This window comes from Patiria miniata, unplaced genomic scaffold (genome assembly GCF_015706575.1).
Source record: "Patiria miniata isolate m_02_andy unplaced genomic scaffold, ASM1570657v1 HiC_scaffold_16, whole genome shotgun sequence".
NCBI classification, from domain to species: domain Eukaryota; kingdom Metazoa; phylum Echinodermata; class Asteroidea; order Valvatida; family Asterinidae; genus Patiria; species Patiria miniata.
This window is the reverse complement of record NW_024037054.1, coordinates 16,279,597-16,298,427: the sequence shown is the minus strand read 5'-3', so window position 1 is coordinate 16,298,427 and position 18,831 is coordinate 16,279,597. Positions and strand designations below refer to the sequence as shown.

The 18,831-nt window shown below is 39.7% G+C and overlaps 3 protein-coding genes across 4 annotated transcripts; 1 reads left to right on the top strand and 2 right to left on the bottom strand.

The window, feature by feature from the left end:
• Positions 1-295: 295 nt before the first annotated feature.
• LOC119723121 (F-box only protein 4-like) lies at positions 296-7,737 on the bottom strand. Its single transcript, XM_038193663.1, has 7 exons — positions 7,072-7,737; positions 6,212-6,423; positions 5,058-5,278; positions 4,719-4,794; positions 3,215-3,432; positions 2,353-2,522; positions 296-1,721 (listed from the first exon to the last, which is right to left on the bottom strand). The coding sequence occupies exons 1-7, from the start codon at positions 7,426-7,428 to the stop codon at positions 1,641-1,643; spliced, it is 1,335 nt and encodes a 444-aa protein (XP_038049591.1). The 5' UTR covers positions 7,429-7,737; the 3' UTR covers positions 296-1,640.
• Positions 7,738-7,750: 13 nt separating this feature from the next.
• Positions 7,751-11,034, top strand: LOC119723120 (probable 60S ribosomal protein L37-A). The gene is made up of 4 exons (XM_038193662.1): positions 7,751-7,856; positions 8,917-9,052; positions 9,800-9,884; positions 10,695-11,034. The coding sequence occupies exons 1-4, from the start codon at positions 7,854-7,856 to the stop codon at positions 10,762-10,764; spliced, it is 294 nt and encodes a 97-aa protein (XP_038049590.1). The 5' UTR covers positions 7,751-7,853; the 3' UTR covers positions 10,765-11,034.
• A 1,320-nt stretch (positions 11,035-12,354) lies between these two features.
• LOC119723119 (armadillo repeat-containing protein 7-like) lies at positions 12,355-18,660 on the bottom strand. 2 transcript variants are annotated; one of them, XM_038193659.1, is made up of 7 exons: positions 18,325-18,659; positions 17,603-17,701; positions 16,715-16,783; positions 15,768-15,834; positions 14,663-14,733; positions 12,927-13,018; positions 12,355-12,800 (listed from the first exon to the last, which is right to left on the bottom strand). In XM_038193659.1, the coding sequence occupies exons 1-7, from the start codon at positions 18,431-18,433 to the stop codon at positions 12,684-12,686; spliced, it is 624 nt and encodes a 207-aa protein (XP_038049587.1). In that variant the 5' UTR covers positions 18,434-18,659; the 3' UTR covers positions 12,355-12,683. The 2 variants fall into 2 exon arrangements, with proteins under 2 accessions (XP_038049587.1, XP_038049589.1); XM_038193661.1 differs by lacking the exon at positions 16,715-16,783 and having other exon boundaries at positions 18,325-18,660.
• Between the last annotated feature and the right edge of the window lie 171 nt (positions 18,661-18,831).

The window sequence follows — 18,831 nt, the reverse complement described above, 5'->3', positions numbered from 1 at the left end:
GGCGGTACAGGGAGTAACAGGCAGGGCAGTTTGGGGCAGTACAGGGACTGATATGGGTTAATTTGAGACCGATAAATAATCTCAGTCATGTTTATGGCGGCTACAAAGAACCAACATAATGGCAGTGAAGGGCAAAACCTAATTTGATCAGGCCACATAATGGCAGTGTTTGTTGAACAATTTAAGGCTGAACTTCTGTAAAGTTTTCATGAATTCACAATTTTTTCTTTCAAACAGAGGTATGGTATTAAACTCATTGTAAACATGAAGCATTCACTTGAGGTAATATACAACATTTTGCTTTTGCTGTAATGCTCAGAAATGGATGGGTTGGGGGTTAATATTATATAGCAAATATTGTTACACTGACCCATTTATTAAGAAATTGTGTTCACAGATGCTGAAAAAAACAAGAAAAAAATGCTGTTCTTGTAGTCTGGTTCCGTGACAAAATACAGCAATTTATAGATGTCGGGGAATTGTTAAATCAGGGGAACCAGACTAGCTGGCTTGCACCCATTCACGAATGTGGAAACAATTGCAGACAAAATGGGGACTAAATTTGGTAAATTGGGGGTAGTATTTGGGGAAGCAAAAAAAATGGTCGGCTGACCATCATTAGAATATTGATTCAAAATTCCACTTTTCTTGAAAACGACATGACACCAGGTGCCATGATTTCACAGGATGTTTGAGACAATTATTCACTTGAAGTCAAGTAAGGTATTTCATAATAATGGGGTAATTTTGTTTTTATGACGTTTGCAAATGTTGTATTATCTTTAAGGTTGGGTCATACCGGTACTTCACATAAATGCGAATGCAAAGCAAATGTGATGTCAGGACACATTCTCTGCAAAATTCACCAGAATTGGAACGTGTTCAACTTTTGCGAAATTTGCAGCGCGCATACTTGCTGTGGTGGCGCACATTCGCATTCACCTTGGCGCAGAGTATGATCTAGCCTTTATTGGATGCCTCTTTTGGTCTTTTTAAATACTTTATTTTAAATTAACAACGTTAACATTAAGATATACACATTTTGTAAAAGCAATTGTACATTTCACCGAAGTGCATGTTTATCCAAGTATTTATTACACTTAAAAAAATACTCAAACATGAAACCTGAATTCTGATCATTAATTTAAAATAGCTTACAAACTTCCCCTAAAACTTGCTGGAAAAACATCTCGGGAATACATTTTATTCTATTAGCTGAATGATAAATTTATATCCAAATACACAAACTTGACTGAACATTAAATAATAAACTTTATATTATTTACAGTTGAACTTTTTCCCTTAGAAAAATAAGGCATATTCTTTGTGAAAGCTGTGCTGTGATTGGTTTAGAGCTACCTCCCTTGTACACTTTCCACCAACCAGGTGACAGCTTCTTGTATAAAAGAAATACCGGGTGTTCCTTATGAAAGCTGTGCTGTGGTTGGCTGAGAGCTACCTCCCGTGTGCACTTTCCACCAACCAGGTGATAGCTTCTTTATACAGGGTGTTCCCTGTGAAAGTTGTGCTGCGATTGGCTGAGAGCTACCTCCCTTGTGCACTTTCCACCACCCAGGGGACAGCTTCTTGTAGAGAAATAATGTGTTCCTTATGAAAGCTGTGCCGCGATTGGCTGAGAGCTACCTCCCTTGTGCACTTTCCACCAACCAGGTGACAGCCTCGACCACTCCTGACAAGTCAGACACATCAACATCAAACATCTGCAGGGGAAAAAAGGATTAAACCATAAAGAGATTTACTTTCCAAATAAAATTTTGTAAGTTGAATGAAACAGGCGGAAGAAGTAAACAAAGACTGTGTTGTTTGAAAATAATTGTACAAACAGGGTTTCCAGCCATTCTGGAAATCCTTGAAAGTGAGTTTCCATTTTTCCAGTCGGGAAAAACTCAGGGAATTTGGGAAAACAACAAAAATCAGGGAAAACTTAGGGAATTTGACAGCGGCCCAGAAGAGAAAGGCTTTTGCCAGTTCGGCATGTATGTGCATCTCTGCTGCATATGTTGAGGAAAGGATGGTTGTAAGGGGCAAAGGGAGGCCATCACTTGTCAACGAGTTGCTCGTGTGTTATCAGTACGTTAGTTGCTTTGCTGCAACCACCTCTTAACTTCCCAGCAACCTCATTTATATGTGAACATATTTCTCCTGGAGTTTTGGAAAGTTCTCAGGGAAATATCAAGAAGAACTCAGGCAACTTTGTTTTCATAACATGCTGGGAAAAAATACAAAGTCTACAGCATTTTGTGGTCAAGAAGAAAAAAAACAAACACAAAATGTATACAGTTTTGGCAAATGCCAGAAAAATGAATTATAGAAAATGGATCGGCCGCTTACCTTCCACGCTCTGTTGAGTTTGTGGAGGGCTAGTTCCTTGGCCATCGTCACACACGGCACTCTGGCTGTCTCTGTGTTGGGCACGCAGGACAGAATGACAAGGGGGCACTTCTGAGAGGTCCATCGGTCGTTCATCAAGGCAAAGAGTTCCGGTTGAGAATCAATTGCTACTGTCAAATAATGTAGAAACAAAAAAACAAGGTAAGAGTAGTAAAGCAGATCCTAGAATGCACAAAATTCAGTTCAGTTCAGAACGGCTTTTCACTGGAAGTCTTTTCAAGCATCTGGTCTGCACAGTGGGCCAGATTTAGCCTGTACATTAGCGTTACAGGGTAATCCTATATGATAGCACTGCCCGGTGCCAAGTAGTGGCACATTAACGACTGCAGTTGATGTATTCAACGCTCGATGCAGTGCTGACAATTTTGAAAGATACAGGGTGTTTTTTTGTGTGTGAAAAACAAGGCTTTCAGAATCCATATCGTACTGGCATCGTGCAGACTTGAAAAAAATTGTGTACGTGACGTGACGTGCAGAGCGCATATAGGGTGTACAGTCTTTGAAATACGCGTGCAGTGCACTCTGAATAGCCGGTCGGTGTCATTTACGTATTCCTTACGATCAGGGGTTACTGAATGAAAGCGCACGTGCCCATGGAGTCGAGGCTGGTACTGGCTATAGCGCGAACTACACATGACTTATTTTATTCTAAATGTTCACAAAGCCATCGCATCTTCGCTTGAACGTCAGGCATCGTCGCCAATTCCTTTAGAATGTCACTCCCCAACTTGCGCTGAGGGTACTTGTGCACTGAGCCTACAGCTACTTATAATCTGCTATAATCTGATAATTATGATCTTACATGTTTCCGATCCCACCATGGCGTCCACCACAAAGATGAAAGCATCCACGTTCCGGCACAGCTCCTTGATTGTCGACGTGGGTTCGTACGCGGCGTCGTCGTCATCTCCCCTCCCACCTGCCTCCCCACCCTGGGGGCTACCCCCGGGGGATGCCTGTTGCAGGAGTTTGTTACGCTGGGCTCTGGTCGCTCCAAGTTCAGGGTTTTCCCGGTCTCTCCTAGATGAACAGTTGATTAAAAATATAAGAAGTCAACCCAAGTCCATTCCCAACTTGGATAAATAAAATTAATGTGCATTTCTTTTTAAAGGGAATATACAACATTTGCTTTTGCTGCAATTTTCAAAAATGAATGGATTTAGGGGGGTTAGTATTTTATAGCAAATATTGTTACACTGACCTGTTGTGTTCACAGATGCTGGAAAAATTAACCCAGAAAACATGCTGTTCAGGTAGTCTGGTTCCCTGACTCTACTTTAGAGGAAACGGAGCAATTCATAAAGGTCCAAGAATTGTCAGGTCAGGGAACCAGATTAGCTGGCTTGCACCCTTTCACGGATGTGTAACCGATTGCAAACAAAATGTGGACTAAATTTGGTCAATTGCGGCAGCTAGTATTTAAAAACAGTCAAAATGACAGCACACCAGGTGCCATGATTTCACAAGATGTTTGAGACTATTATTCACTTAAGTTACAGTCAAGTAATGTATTTCATAATAATTTGGTAGTTTTGTGTGTGTGTGTGTGTGTTTGCAAATGTTGTATATTACCTTTGAGGAATGAAATTCTCATTATTTCCAATTTCATGTTAATGTATAGATTCTTTTCCAGTGAATTAACTGTTACATGGAATGTAACTGTGAGTGACCCCACCCAAAAAAATCATTTGCATAATAAATTCAGGGTTATCTAAAGTTAATTTCTGTTGTTTCTAACTTAAAGGCAGTATACATTTCTGACTACTTTTCTTTGGAATTCTCAGGCATGAGATTGTTCAGAAATGCATCTTTCAGACATTTGTCCACTTTTCAGACTTTTTTTTAATTTGACAGTATCATCTCCAATTCTCCAATGATATCCTATGATGTGGGACACTGGTAAACCAAACTGTGTCATGTCTATTTCTGTAATGACATACTTCAAAGTGACGACATGTTAAGAAAGATAATACAGGATGTTGGTGTCGCGTAGCCTTCACTAATCACTGCAGCGATCAGTGCATTTCCAGTTAAACGTTCAATTTATCTTACAGGATTTGATAATTGTCTAGGACGTCATACCAAAGGAAGTGACAGGATGTCATTTTTCACAATCAGAAACTGTCGCATCACATCATGCGCCACAGTAACCACAGAACGCTTCGATGTGTAAAAATTTCCATGTACATGCAAAAGTACATGATCCAATGCACAGTCATTCTTTTAGATTGCAATTTTGAAAAGTTACTGTCTTTCTTAAAGTTTTTGTGTGTACAGCTAGGAAATTGTGTAGACACTGTACTTACTTTGTACCGGAGTACAGCGTTATCAGCCTCATATCCAGCTTGTTGTTTACTGACACTCTGAAGCCTGTCCCAACACCTAGGAAAATCAATATTCATAAGGAAATCTGTTGAATATTCAAATTTTTATTACCTCTTTAAAATATAATGGTCCCAGCATATGTTAAACTTGGAAATAAAAAAAAATATTGGAATTTTTTTTTCAATTGGGATCTTTGTTTCTTTTGAATATCTGTGACTATCAATTTTTTAGCAACCACCCAAAATGTTTGTGTGGCTGAATTAAAAATTAACGATAATTTTTAGACAAAATGAGGAAAAAGTACAGGAGAAAAGTACAACTACCGGGTAAGAGTGCCGGAAACACTCCTAGCACCTTGAAGATATCGGTGCCGCTGCCAAGGAACTTGCGGACCAGGGTGGTGGAGTTGGATTCGAGCCCCGGACCGAACATGACGACTTTGGGAGGCTTGTGGGGGATGAATGACCAGAGAAGTTGGGGCAGTCGCATGAGGTTGAAACCTGACGACTCACGCTGGAATTCGGGACTGCATCTCATGTAACTGTCAAATAAATGATTTTAGGGAAACAAAATAATTTTAAAAAAATTGTAAAATAGTTGTCCATCATAGTGTCAAAACCATAGTTAATACATTGTAGTTGGAAAATTGCAATAATACATGATATACTCAGTTAAATTTCAATAGATTAGTATACACTTGTAAACTTACAATCATGATTTGGTACACATCTTTCGATTTGGGATTTGTTATATTGTTAGGAATAAAGGTTTGTTCTCAAAAAGCTAATTTAAAAAAAGGCTTGTTTCGTAAAGATTTGACAAATGATAAATGCCTTCTGAAAGTTTACATGATTTTATTACAAAAAATTCTTGTGCTTACTTAACATCTACTCCATCCTTTACTTTTTAGTAATTTCCTGTAAGAAAAACACTGTTCTTTCACATGACTATCGGTGTACATTTGTTTCATTTTTTAACTTGTGATTTTACTTGTGATGGTCTAGTAATTTGACTAGTGATGGACTTGTGATTTGACTAGTGATTTGAATTATGATTTGACTTGTGATGTGACTAGTGATTTGACTTGTGATTTGACTTGTGATTTGACTTGTGATGGACTTGTGATTTGACTTGTGATTTGACTAGTGATTTGACTTGTGATTTGACTAGTGATTTGACTAGTGATGGACTTGTGATTTGACTTGTGATTTGACTTGTGATTTGACTTGTGATTTGACTAGTGATTTGACTTGTGATGGACTTGTGATTTGACTAGTGATTTGACTTGTGATGGACTTGTGATTTGACTTGTGATTTGACTTGTGATATGACTTGTTAGTGAAGTTGTTACTTGACTTGTGATGGACTTGTGATTTGACTTTTGTGATGGACTTAAATACAAATTCTGTACATGTTCCTAACACTACTAGTAACTTCTTCATTTATATGTGTCCCCACAATTCAATTGACTCACATTTCCTTGTATGTGAGGTCAGAGTTCACTGCCTCATACAGTGCGGGGTTGGACCGATGGCCGACCTGCCTCCATCTTAGCTTGTCCTTCTCCAGCGCGTCTCTCCACAGAATCTGATCCGCACAGAGGCTGTAACACTGACGACAAGTGCCGCCAACACTGGCAACATCAGGAGCGTCGAGGAAAGAGAAAATGTGCAGAAGAACTTGGACCTGTGAATAAAAAGTGTAAATTCTGAGCAATTTGGCACAGGCCTCGATGGGGGGGGGGGAGTCATGCCCAAAATGAGATGACAAAATATTACCCAAAGTGAAATTTATCTTGTAAAGACTTATCAGGAGAAAAAAAGTATTAAGACCACATTTTTGGGGGGGGTGTGACAGATTATTTAGGGAAACAATAAATACATTATACCCGTAGACCCAGTAACTGGGGCGTTGAACTCCTTTTTTCCCCGAATTTTGGCTTGTCGGTAACATTGTACTAGCCAAAGTCAAAATTCGAAGAAAGGAGTTCTAGCGCCCCAGTTACTGGGTCAACAGTATACTGCTAAATGTTGCATTTAAAAATGACAAAAGCAACATTATATTAACAACAAATCTTGTTCAAATTCTGAACTTCCTTAGTGAAGTTGCCCTCAGAACTATAAGCGAGCGTCTTGCAAGACTTCTTATTCAGTAGAGGAGTACATCAGAAAAGTTAATCACTTTTAATTGTAAAACAATTGATCCCAAATGTCAAAAAAAGGAGATCTAGCGACCCAGTTAGTGGGACTACCTTGGCCTTATCCTCAAGAATTTCTCAAAAATGAAGCAAAAAGTAAGGGGCAAATAAATGGATAGATTAAAACTTTAACTTACTGGCAATTCCATTAGATTCAACTCCGTTTCTTCCTGTTCGCCACTACGACAATCCCCTGAATGACCTTCTATTTCACACACATGCTCCTCCTCACGATTCAAACACTCCCGATCCCTCTCTCCATCTCCCCGCCCCTCCGGCGTCACAAGCCCCGCCTCCACGTCTTCGTGGCCTCTCTCATCAGCCGGCGTCGAATCGCGGCTCATGTTCACCAGATACCTCAAGGAATTCAGCAAAGTCGTTTCCAAATGTTCCAGTCCCAGCACCGACAGAGACGCCTCGTTGCTTTCGGCCGCGGCAGCCTGTTTGGCCAGGATCTGACGAACGTCAGCAAGTGTCGTGGAATCGCCAAACATCTTTAACAAATTGTTTTATAAACTCTTCCTGTGATGACTAATTAGAAAAGAGTTCTGATGTATGGCAACAAGACTAGAGTTGCATGTAATAGTAAACCTGTCGTTTTTCGAACCGAAAATATATCTCCAGAACTATAAAAAGAACCGGTACAAAATCTGTGACTTTTTGAAGATATAATGTCCTGCTCAGAAATCGCTGATAAAAATGAAGTGGAAATATACAGCCCTTCTTTTTATAGGCCCGTCCTTTTTAGCACTTTGCGGGTTATGACACAATATCCACGTACGTGTCCACTTCCACGTGGATTGGTTTTGTTGTTCATCTATTTTTAGCATTGTGCATATTCATGATGTGACGCGCTGGAGTTGAGAAAGTTCAACCAACAGAGGGCGCACGTCCTCTTCATTGGAAAGCCGTGTCCAAAATGGTGAGGATCGTGATAGTTGCCTTTAAAATCCACCGCATCTTACAGTTTTAAGAAAAACTACTCATGTAGAATCTCTTTTAAATTGAATAGGAAAGCTTTGTCAATTTGTTACAGATGATATTGTTTTAATACAATTTTGGTATGATGAAATCTGGGTCAGAAAACATTATAGCATCAACGTAACGTACATACACTGTACTCTGTAGGCCAATGTGCCCATTTTCGTGCAAAACAGGATATGACTTTAGTCTTTACATACAAACTTACGAGACTTTCATCTTGTTGGAGGTATTGTGTAGCCTTTCCTCTGTCGTCTGTAATTTGGAAGTGATTTGGGAAAGAACTGAAGAATGTAGTATCCAGACACAACTTCTAGATTTTATTCATGTCTGACAAAATTGGAAATGTTTCTCAATCTCATTCTCAGTCCCAGATTCATATCTTCAGTGACAGTGGTCTTTTCAACAATGTTGCAATGACTGACCTTCATTGAGATGATATATGATGAAAAAAAAGTGGCGTCAGAATGCAACGTTCTTTTCGTACTTTGCATTTTCATTGACATTTTTCATTGATTGACCAAACCGAAGCCTGAACTTAAGTGTTTACTTAAGCCAGGCAATGTAATTTCCATTTCAATTCAACAGACGGACGAAAAGATTGTCAATATTAAAAATTGTCACCAAATTGCTCGGAAAGAATGTTTTAGTACCCAGACGCCACATCTTTGGTTGTGTACAAAGTGTATGGAGAGTAGACTGCATTTTCAAAGTATTTTCTAACAAAACTGGAAATTTTTCTCGGCCCCAGATTCATTTCTTTTCGACATTTTGCAATGACTGACCTTCATTGAGATAATAATTTACAATGAAAAAAAAGTGGCGTCAGGATGCAACATTCTTTCCATTTGCTCATATAAACGAGTTTATATAACATGACCTGCAGACCTAAGCAAAAGTTGATTGATATGAAGATAAAATTGTCTTGTATGTCATTTTTTCATATCATTGAATATCCTCACAAGTCACTGTTACATCTTGTGTTATCGTCCCCTTTCTAGACCAAGGGTACATCCAGTTTTGGTAAACGGCACAACAAGACCCACACGTTCTGCCGGCGGTGTGGGCGCCGTAGCTACCACATCCAGAAGAAACGATGTGCCAGCTGTGGCTATCCAGCCAAAAAGATCCGTAGTTGTAAGTGATAACATCTTTTCCCAAATTTTTTTGGAGGGGAGTCTGAATTTAATAATACTTGGCCAAGTTTTAATGCGCATCAGCTGCAACATTTCGAACACAATTTGAGCAACAAGCGCACATGTTTGGAACAATTTTCAACACTGCACAATGCGTGCTTGATTACGTAAAATATGCAGTTGCAGTTCTCCTACAGAGATGTCCGTCTTTGAGAGAGACCTATAGTTGAATGAGGCTTCACAAGGAGCCAGTGACATCCTGGAGCAGTGTGGAGGATTTCAAGTATAATCTAGGCCTCAATTTATGCTTGGCTGAGCATAAACAAAACAAGGTCTGGCCCAAGACCTTGACACAGTGCATCCTCCAAAAAAGCCACACATTCTTGCCGTGTAGCCTCAATCCTGCAAAATCCTCCATTTTGCAATTAGGAATTTGGAGAATTTTGGAAGGTTAGATTTTAATAAGCCACCGAGTCAATGATGACAACGTGCACCATTCATACATTCTTGTGATGACTGCATGACAAACCCACAAATAGTCTGGCTGAGACTCACCTGGCTTAATTCTATATACATTTTCTTTTTTTTTACATAAAAATCTTCAAAGTGTACCACTCAGTTGATTAGTTTTCCCAAGAGGTTTTGGGAGTTTGGTGACTGCAGGTTTTTTTTACAATTCTTATATGCGGAAAGTATGCCAGAAAGTCTGACTTGTCAAAATCAAATTTTTGTTTTCATCTCGTAACAGATAACTGGAGCATGAAGGCAAAGAGACGAAAGACCACAGGGACTGGCCGCATGCGCTACATGAAGGTTGTGCACAGGAGATTCAAGTAAGTAGTCTCTGTCAAAATGAATCTCGAAGTACCAGAAGTCCAAAAAATCCCCAACATCCTTCTCTTGTGGTGTTTTGAATCCTCGGGTTTGTCACTAGCTTTGCTTCCATGTTTCAGATTATAAACTGGGGGACTGTAACTTAAAAGGTTCGTGTCCTGCTTCAGGAACGCCAATTTATATAATCTGAGGCAAACGTTTGAGAATATTGCCTTGTGCCACCCCAGTACCACCGCGGAAAATGGCCGTCGCTGAATTGGCCGTACAGAAATAGGAGTTAAGTCTTCAAATATTCCCCCCCCCCCCCTTGGAGTTGTAGCCAGAATACAAGCTGGACCAAAACTTTGATTTCTTCTTTTACTTGATTTTTGAGTCGATGATGAGAAACCATGCACCACTCTTACAGTGTTGTGATGACTGCCTGACCGATCCCACAATGGTCTAGCTGAGACTCATTCCATTTAACCTCTATTAGGTTGTTTTTTTTTAAATCAAGAGAAACGTTGAACAAATAGCACTGGATTCGAAGCTGCGATTGCTGGAACACCCTACTGGCACTCTACAAACTAAATCTATCCAGCCCTAATGTAGGCGCTCTCCCAGTTGTCTGTGTAACAAGACAGTACATGTAGTCATAACAGACATTGACAAAATTGGGAGATCTTTTGCAACATGGGATTGGACAGCTTAGTTGGTTGAGCTTCAGTAAGGCATTATGGAGATTGCAGGTTCGAACCCCGTTGCATGTTCAGTGACATTTTTGATGTTTGTAAATGTGACACGTATCATATTTTGTCTTGTTCTTCCAGGAATGGTTTCCGCGAGGGAACTAAGCCGAAACCCAAGCAGCGCGGTGCAGCAGGAGGGGCGAAGTCCTAAACCGGTTACAGGCACGCTTTCCACATAAGCATAACACATCATGATCAACGGTTCCCGGCAGGAGCGTCCAGTCTACGTATACATCGGCACATTGATATACAATACCCAACTTGACGGCTTTCGTATGCCGGTAAATGCAGGATCAACCCAACAATCTCTGTGACTTCAACATTTGTAAAGTTCTATTTGTTACATCCGCATTGAATTGGATCTGATCTGATTCCGACAACGGCAGATAGTGAATAAAATAGTTGGTGATGTACAAGTATATAACTGGTTGTTATAGTTTTTCATTGTTGTCATTTGTCATTTCACAAATTCACCCCAACATGCCAGAAAGTGAGCAGCAAACATTTTGGGAAAGAATGTTACATCCTCGCCAACCTTTTTTCATCATAATTTATAGGCCCTATCATCAATGAAGGTCAGTCATTGTAAAAAAAATTTCAAAGGACACAAATGGGTGACTGAGAAATAGTGAAGTGCTGTGGTCCAGTTGTCTAATGGTTACGATGCTGAACATGCACGCCATGGTATGGGGGTGCTTGTGGTCTTGGGCAAGACACTTTACTACAATTGCCTCTCGCCACTCGGGAGTATAAATGGGTACCTGTGAAGGTAGAGACCAGAATGCGCTGATCTCGAGCTGCTGCAAAAAACTGGTCTCCTGGCCGAATGAGCAGGGGTAATAATTGTGAAGAGCTTCGAGACCTTTGGTATAAAGCGCTATATAAGCACTACATTATTTCCAATTTTGTTAGGAAATCCATGTATTTGAAAATGTTCTTGACTCTCCATAGACTTTGCACACAACTGCTGAAGTGGCATCTGGATACTACATTCTTTCCATGTTTTGAACTATAACATGGTAGGATCCATTTATGTATACAAAATCTTAAACTGTGTCCCTCAAATCCATCTGGCAGGGATTCTTGCTGTCCTTCAACATCTAGAAATGGGAGTACATACATATCACACTAGTTTTGCTACACATTATGTTTGCATTTCCAATCGGACAATTTTATTTTAAAATACAACAGCTTTGAAAGATACATGTACTTCACAATTATATAAATATTTTAATAAGAAATATACATTTCTCTCAAGGTGTTCAGTATTTTTTTAAACAAAAACACAAATAAACCAGCCCAACACATTTTAGTACTGCATGTCTAAAGAATGTCAAAAGAAACATGGTACCTAGTCTCTAGTTCTATACATTTCTCCCCATTTGTGCCACCAGACTAAAGTAAAAGATCCATCTTTAGGAAAAGTTGGACATGTATCATGTCAAGTCTTTCTCCTTCAAATTAACATCACTTGGCTTCGTATTGTCTGCTGTGAAACTGTTTGAGATTACTCTGAAGAAACTTGAATCAAGACATGAAAGTTGGCTGGTGAAATACTGCAGAGTTCATCTTCACCTCGTGGGAAGTTTTGGAAAAGTTTTGTTGGCTTGGGTGGCATGGGTGGCTAGTGCGTAAGGCGCTTGCCTCTCGCCACTGTGGCCCTGGTTCGAGTCCCGGCTGCTGACCACATGTGAGTAGAGTTGTGCGTTGGTTATCCCCTGTGCCACGAGGGTTTTTCCTCCGGGCTCTCCAGTTTACCTCCCTCTGGAAAAATCGAAGACTTTCGATCTCTGGCTGTGCTCTGTGGTCATATATGGGTCGATGTGGCTGGCTGCCCAGGCGCCTTTACGTGCCAGCGGCTCGACCACGTTGTAGCCGCGTCCTTCGCAATTCAGCTTCTCAGCTGCCAGTAAGGATGATTACCCTCCCAACTTATCATTATTAAAGAGTAAGTAAATATGTCCTAATTATTTTCTCTGCTCGAGGGGTTTCAATCTGCCCTGGACTCATAATGCCAAAAATTCTTGTACGTCACAGATGATCGATCGACTCCAAATTCCGCGCATCCTGTCATGCATCAGCTGATGAGGGATTATCAGAACTTGGAAGTGGGATACCAACAATGTGGGAATCTCCACACCCGCTAGATTCCGCTGCTTGCTGCCTCTGTGCATCAGTACAGTAATCCTACATGAACAAAATAACAAGCAATCCACGAGTTGAAATACAATCGGGAAAAGTCTTATTGGGGGAGGGGGGGGGCACAACGGGGGATGATATGGTCTATTTTCAAAGCCGACACATTGAACTGACCTGCAGAAAGACGCTGGCAAGGTTGCTCAATCTCCGACTGGTGGACTGGGCGAATCGGTGCATGCACTCGACAACAGAGGGCGCTGTGATCTCTTAAAGAAAAAGACGACAACACAAGTGAGTTCCAGACCATGTTGGGTTCAGAGTTGAAATGGAATAAATCACAGGGCGAAGTTCACTCATTTTCCTCTCTTTTGACTAACAAGCCCCCAGATAGCAATTTCATGTCATCAAAGTCAATTTGAGCAGTGAGAAAATAAAAGCATTTTCTTAGAAAACACTTAGAATTTTTCAGTCCACTCTCATAGGGTTTGTACACAGAGTGTTGAGTGAACTTCGTATATGGAAATCTTTCCAATCACAGGTGAAACACAAGCACAATGACACAAGTATTAGGGCCTACAGGAGATGTCACAAGAGTTGAGACTGGGTGACTTATGATTGACTTATGATTGATTTATGATTGATTTATGATTGATTTATGATTGACTTATGACCGACTTAAGACTGAGTTATGATTGACTTATGTCTGACTTATGCTTGACTGCCTTATGATTGCCTTATGATCGACTTATTTCTGACTTATGATTGCCTTTTGATTGACTTATGATTGCCTTATGATTGCCTTATGATTGACTTACAATTGACTTATGATTGACTATTAATAAATACCTTGGAGAGTTGATGGTTTCTGATTGGTCGAGACTCGATCACGTGGCCGGTCATTAACGGTGATAATGGACCGGCTTCAAAGATCAAGCGAATAAATGGCCCCTGAACCAGCATTGATCCAGCCCCGTTCAGCCCATGATTGGTCAAAATATAGTAACAGTCCTGCGGTAGCTTTTAACAATTGAGCACTGCACATGCGCTCAACCCCCATCGCGTGAGACTGACGCGCGCGCACGCAACGCAGTTGCTAGGGATGTGTGCGTGCGCGCGCGTAAGGAAGTTTTGAAACGACATCGTACAGCAGTGCAGTATATACTGAGGATGTTTACGACCGAAGCGTAGATCTACGATTTATTTTCTTTGAACACTTCACCCACCGACATATTTACCTTTTCTAAACCAAGCATCTTTGTAATTCCGGACACAAGGAATGTGTAAACGAGATTTCAGCTTCCTCCATCAGGTAAAGATATGAAAACATTGTTGTAATTTGTTTCGCTACGGCAGCAGTTTCTGTTGAGTATACGTCGTTATAGCTGTTAAGCTTAAATATGGCCCATGAACATGAACACAAAAAAGTCTGGAAATATCGCCGGAAAAAAGTCACAAAATTTGAGCATTTTAACTGTTTATTTCGTTATAAAGGTATTTATTAATTCGTCTCGGTCCATTAACAGCGGTCACCCCCACACCCGGTCATTATCACGCAGTGAAGACCGGCTCCTCACACTGTTATTCCCTTAGTGATGATTTTTGCATACAACTCTGATCACTGATTGAACATCACATGTACATGTATATAAACCTTGCATGATGACGCTCCTCTTTACTGCATCTGATGAAACAGTTGTTGCTACGGAAGTTCATGCAGACTTTTATTCTAGTTGGTCATTTTAAGTGCTACCTTACTTTTCTATGTGATTCAGCCCGACTCACATGGCTGCCCACCACTTACAACTCTGCTTTATGTACAAGACTTCACAATTCTGATGATATTGTCTTGACAGAATTTTAATTTGGGAATAAGATTTCATGAAAGTTGTCAACAAACTTGATTGTATCACCTGTCTTGGATTGGGGTGTCGTGAGGAACATCAACGCAGTGATTGCTGACAAGACGGTTTCCTCCTCTGGCCTACACAAAAACCGGAAGATATATAAACAAAAAGTCAATAAAGACATGTCAGTCCCAAACCAGTCAGTCTTAAGTTTAATGACAAGCTATTAAAACGAAGCGGTACTATGGCCTTCCTTGGTCATTGTTAATCCAGCTGTTCGTGTAACCTTAATAAAGTTACTTAGCTCCAATTGTGTAACTTGCAGTGTCATACAATCTTCAAGAAGTTTAAGGAGTGGGGAAAGTCTGCAGATGTTTGTGTGTGGCTGCGGGTGTACATATACAGTTGAGTCTCGTTAATACAAACTCGTTCGGACCAAGCCAAATTGTTTGTTATATCAGAATTTTGTATTAAGAGGAACATCAGTCCCATTCACTGTGCATATAAATGCACAGTCGGGACTAAGGCTTTATGTTTGTTATAACCAGAATTTTGTATAAACAGAGTTTGTACTAACGAGATTCGACTGTACATGGGGCAGTAAACACAATAGACCCTCCCCACCAGGAAGTCTTTAAAAATCTATCTGCCCCATATTAAAGGGAAACATTATGTACATGTAGTTTGAGATTTCAATAAGAACAATGGAGAACAAAATAATGAAAAAAAAAGGTCTTCCCCATAAGTACATGTATATGTGTATGTGAGTGAGTGTTTACGGTGTAAATCGAGGACAAACATGTGCAACATCATCGATGAATTGAGGACAGGAACCAAATCAAGGACGACCTGGATTAGAAAACGTGTACCAAACCAATAAGAGCTGATGCGAAAAAGTTACAGTATAAACAAAGAAAAGAGGAAGAGAAACAATAGAAAATCCTCCATTTACACAATAAACAAACCCGACAGGCTGTGTAAATGTATTACATACACGCCAAGGACAGACAGACAGACAAAGGGAGAACAACAGATTCTTTGTTGTCCTTGAGAGTTCATCTTGTGTTGAAAACGATCCTCAATCGTGAGTTCTCAAGTATAGGATAATACGAAAGTGTGTGTGCGTATGTTCGGGAAGGGGGGGGGGGAGGGAGGGGGTATCCTGTGTTACCTTGACAGTACATCGATGATGAGCTTCACTCCACCACAGCTGATAATATAGTCCTTATTGCTTCTATCTGTCAATCCAAAAATACAAATGTTTTGTTATTATTGATCCCTGGTTATACACAACAGGTTTATGATTTCTGACTAACAATCCCTGAAGCTGAACAAAAATATAGACAATTTAGGGCATCGTGGCAGTTGGTAGAGCACTGTTACAGTGTTCTGAGGGTTGTAGGTTCAGATCTAGTCCGAAAATTTGGGACTCTCAATACTGTGTATGAGAGTCCCAAAACTTAAGGTACTGAAAGCATGCAATACAAGAAAATAGACTGGCACATGAAACAACCAGTAGGTCCTCAGTATTCAAAAGAAACATCTGGTATCGGTCTATTTCTACACATCTCTCCATAGTCTGCCACCAAACCAATGAAGGGTCAATCTTTTCAAACCGTTGGACGCGTACCAGTCTAGTCTCAGGCTTCAAATTAAAAATCACTTGGCTTCACTCTCAGGTGCAAAATAATAAAGAAAAGTCTCCTTTACAAATTGATCTGAAAACCTCAAACTTGGCTGGTGAAATACTGAGGGGACCTTGTCTTTGCCTCATGAAAAAACTTTGAGAATTTTGTCAACTAGAACTTAGAAGGCGAGTAAAGTTTTGGCCTGAATTAGTGTTGCATTATTGAGAATCACCTGAGCCCAATTTCACAGCACTGCTAAGCACAAAAAATTGCTTAGCACAAAACAAGCCTGGCTTATAAAAGCAATTTACCAGCCAAAACTCCATGTGATTTTCATGCTATAGCAAACAACAGCTGAATACTAATCACGAGCAATAAACATCACACGGAGTTTAATTTTGGCTGGTAACCTGCTTTTTTAAGCCAGACTTTTTTGTGTTAAGCAAATTTTTGTGCTTAGCAGCGCCGTGAAATTGGCCCCTGAACTTACCAAGAGCGAGATTGCAGATGCCACCAATACCAAATTCCACAAGTTTTTCACTCGACTCTGTCAACATATCTATGCCAAGAAATTGTTTGCAACATTTTTTCGACTTCATTAGATATTCCCAATACAAAATTCACATGAGTAACTTTGATGAATAAAAGTATACCAACAAAAAAGAAAAATTCACAAATACATTTAGTTCACCTTTTGTGCTTTCATTGTTGCTGAATCAAAATAACAAAAGATGCTCTCTAACTCTACCTAAGATCATGGCCGCTACGCATCCGGTCTATTTGATGAACAATACACAATTCAAAAATACTAGTCACCTGACCAATCACAGGGCACTTTGATTGGTCACCAATCCAGGTGAAGTGCCCTGTGATTGGTCTGTCTGATGCTTGCCAGGAAACAGTCTAGCCAGAGCCATGCACAAGTCTACTTTTCCTGAATTCAAAATGGCAGCCTCAAACAAGGCGTGTTTGTGACAAGGATGTTTCCCGAATTGAAGGTGAAATTCTTCTTTTCTTCCCAAAGGTATGTAAACCTAACCACCACCATTTGTATTTCCAATTCCCACTGAAGCCTTCAGGGGCGCATAAGGCAGTTTGAAGACTGTTTTGGGGGTGAAATCTGAAGATTTTGATTGGGGGTACGAGTGAAAATTGTCAAAAAACGTCATTAGTAACGCAATACGGCTATGTACCCATGTTAAGGCGATTCGTAGAGTCCTAGTTACTCGGACTACAAAAATACACCGTCACTGGCCTCAGACATTGGATAAATATCTTCAGACAGTAGAATAAAATAAAGACCCAAAAAACCCAACATTTTGATAAACTAGGACTTTATGAATTTGATAATTTATGACTGAAGTGATGAAATACTTGCCTAGAAACAAATCAATAACATTTAGTTCTCGAAGATAGTTGTAGTTGATGGGATCATATGCAAAGTTGGCTAAGTTAGCTAGCACTTGTTCCTTAGCTCCTGCAAAAACAACATAAATAAAAAAGAGAACAATATTGATCATTAATAATTTACGCACACATTTTTTTTCAGAACATCAATCATCTTCCAATTTGATTTGATTTGATTTATTCGCAATTTCCTCATAATGATAATACAGATTTAGTATAAGTTAAGATTTAACAAAACACAACAAATTTATCAAAAATCTTATAAAAAATTAAAAATTATTCATAGAAAATCCCCATAGGCCTACAGTGGAAAAAGCAGGGATAACGCAAAAAAGTTTAAGAAACTTATTTTCATTGCGGGGTTTTTCAATGGATACAGGAATGAGACAGCCAAATTTCAAATAAATAAAAATTTAAAAAACGAGGAAATAATGTTGAACTCAGACATCACTTTTTTTTTAAGTGGAAAGTCGAAACCTGCTCGAGTTGAAAAGTTTCTTAACCCCAAATTCTCTAAGTTATTGTTTACATGACAATCGTTGAGTTTATATAAATACACTTAGGATATCAAATTCTTTCCAAAAGCAATTCAGAGAACTGCTCAGTGATCTTACTACATTTCCCGTTTTTTATATAATTATTCAATTAGACATGATAAATGAAGTTAACTTTGTTCTAGCGGATGTATTGTACCGTCATCAGTCGAAGTTTGGAATTCCGTCACAAGCTGTTGCAAAAATGCCAATCGTCCCACCCCGTCGGCGGGAGTTCTGGCGTCTAAATGCCTCTGCGAGGAAAACATCTCTCTTCACAATGCGTCAGTCTCGTTGTTCTACTTTCTGAGAAACAATTTGCATACTTGACATGGTTTTTGGACCGACCTCTTTTTCTTGGTAATTGAAAACATGTAGCGCACGTAGTCACTGTCTATCAAAATATGTGGTCCAACTGTCCATTCAACTGCACGTAAATATAGCGCGCCAGATGTACATGTGCGCGCGCCTACCATCCTCGTGCGATAAGAAAGTTGTAAACAGAACGTGTGGGGGCGTTTTCATCAGTCAGCCTCGAACAAAGTTCGGTCTATTCTTTCAAAATACTTATACTATTTTTTCATAATCTACAGTATAAAAAAATTGAGCAGTTTTATATATATATATGCCTTCAGTTTGTATGATTTTAAGTAGCTTTTAAACAGAT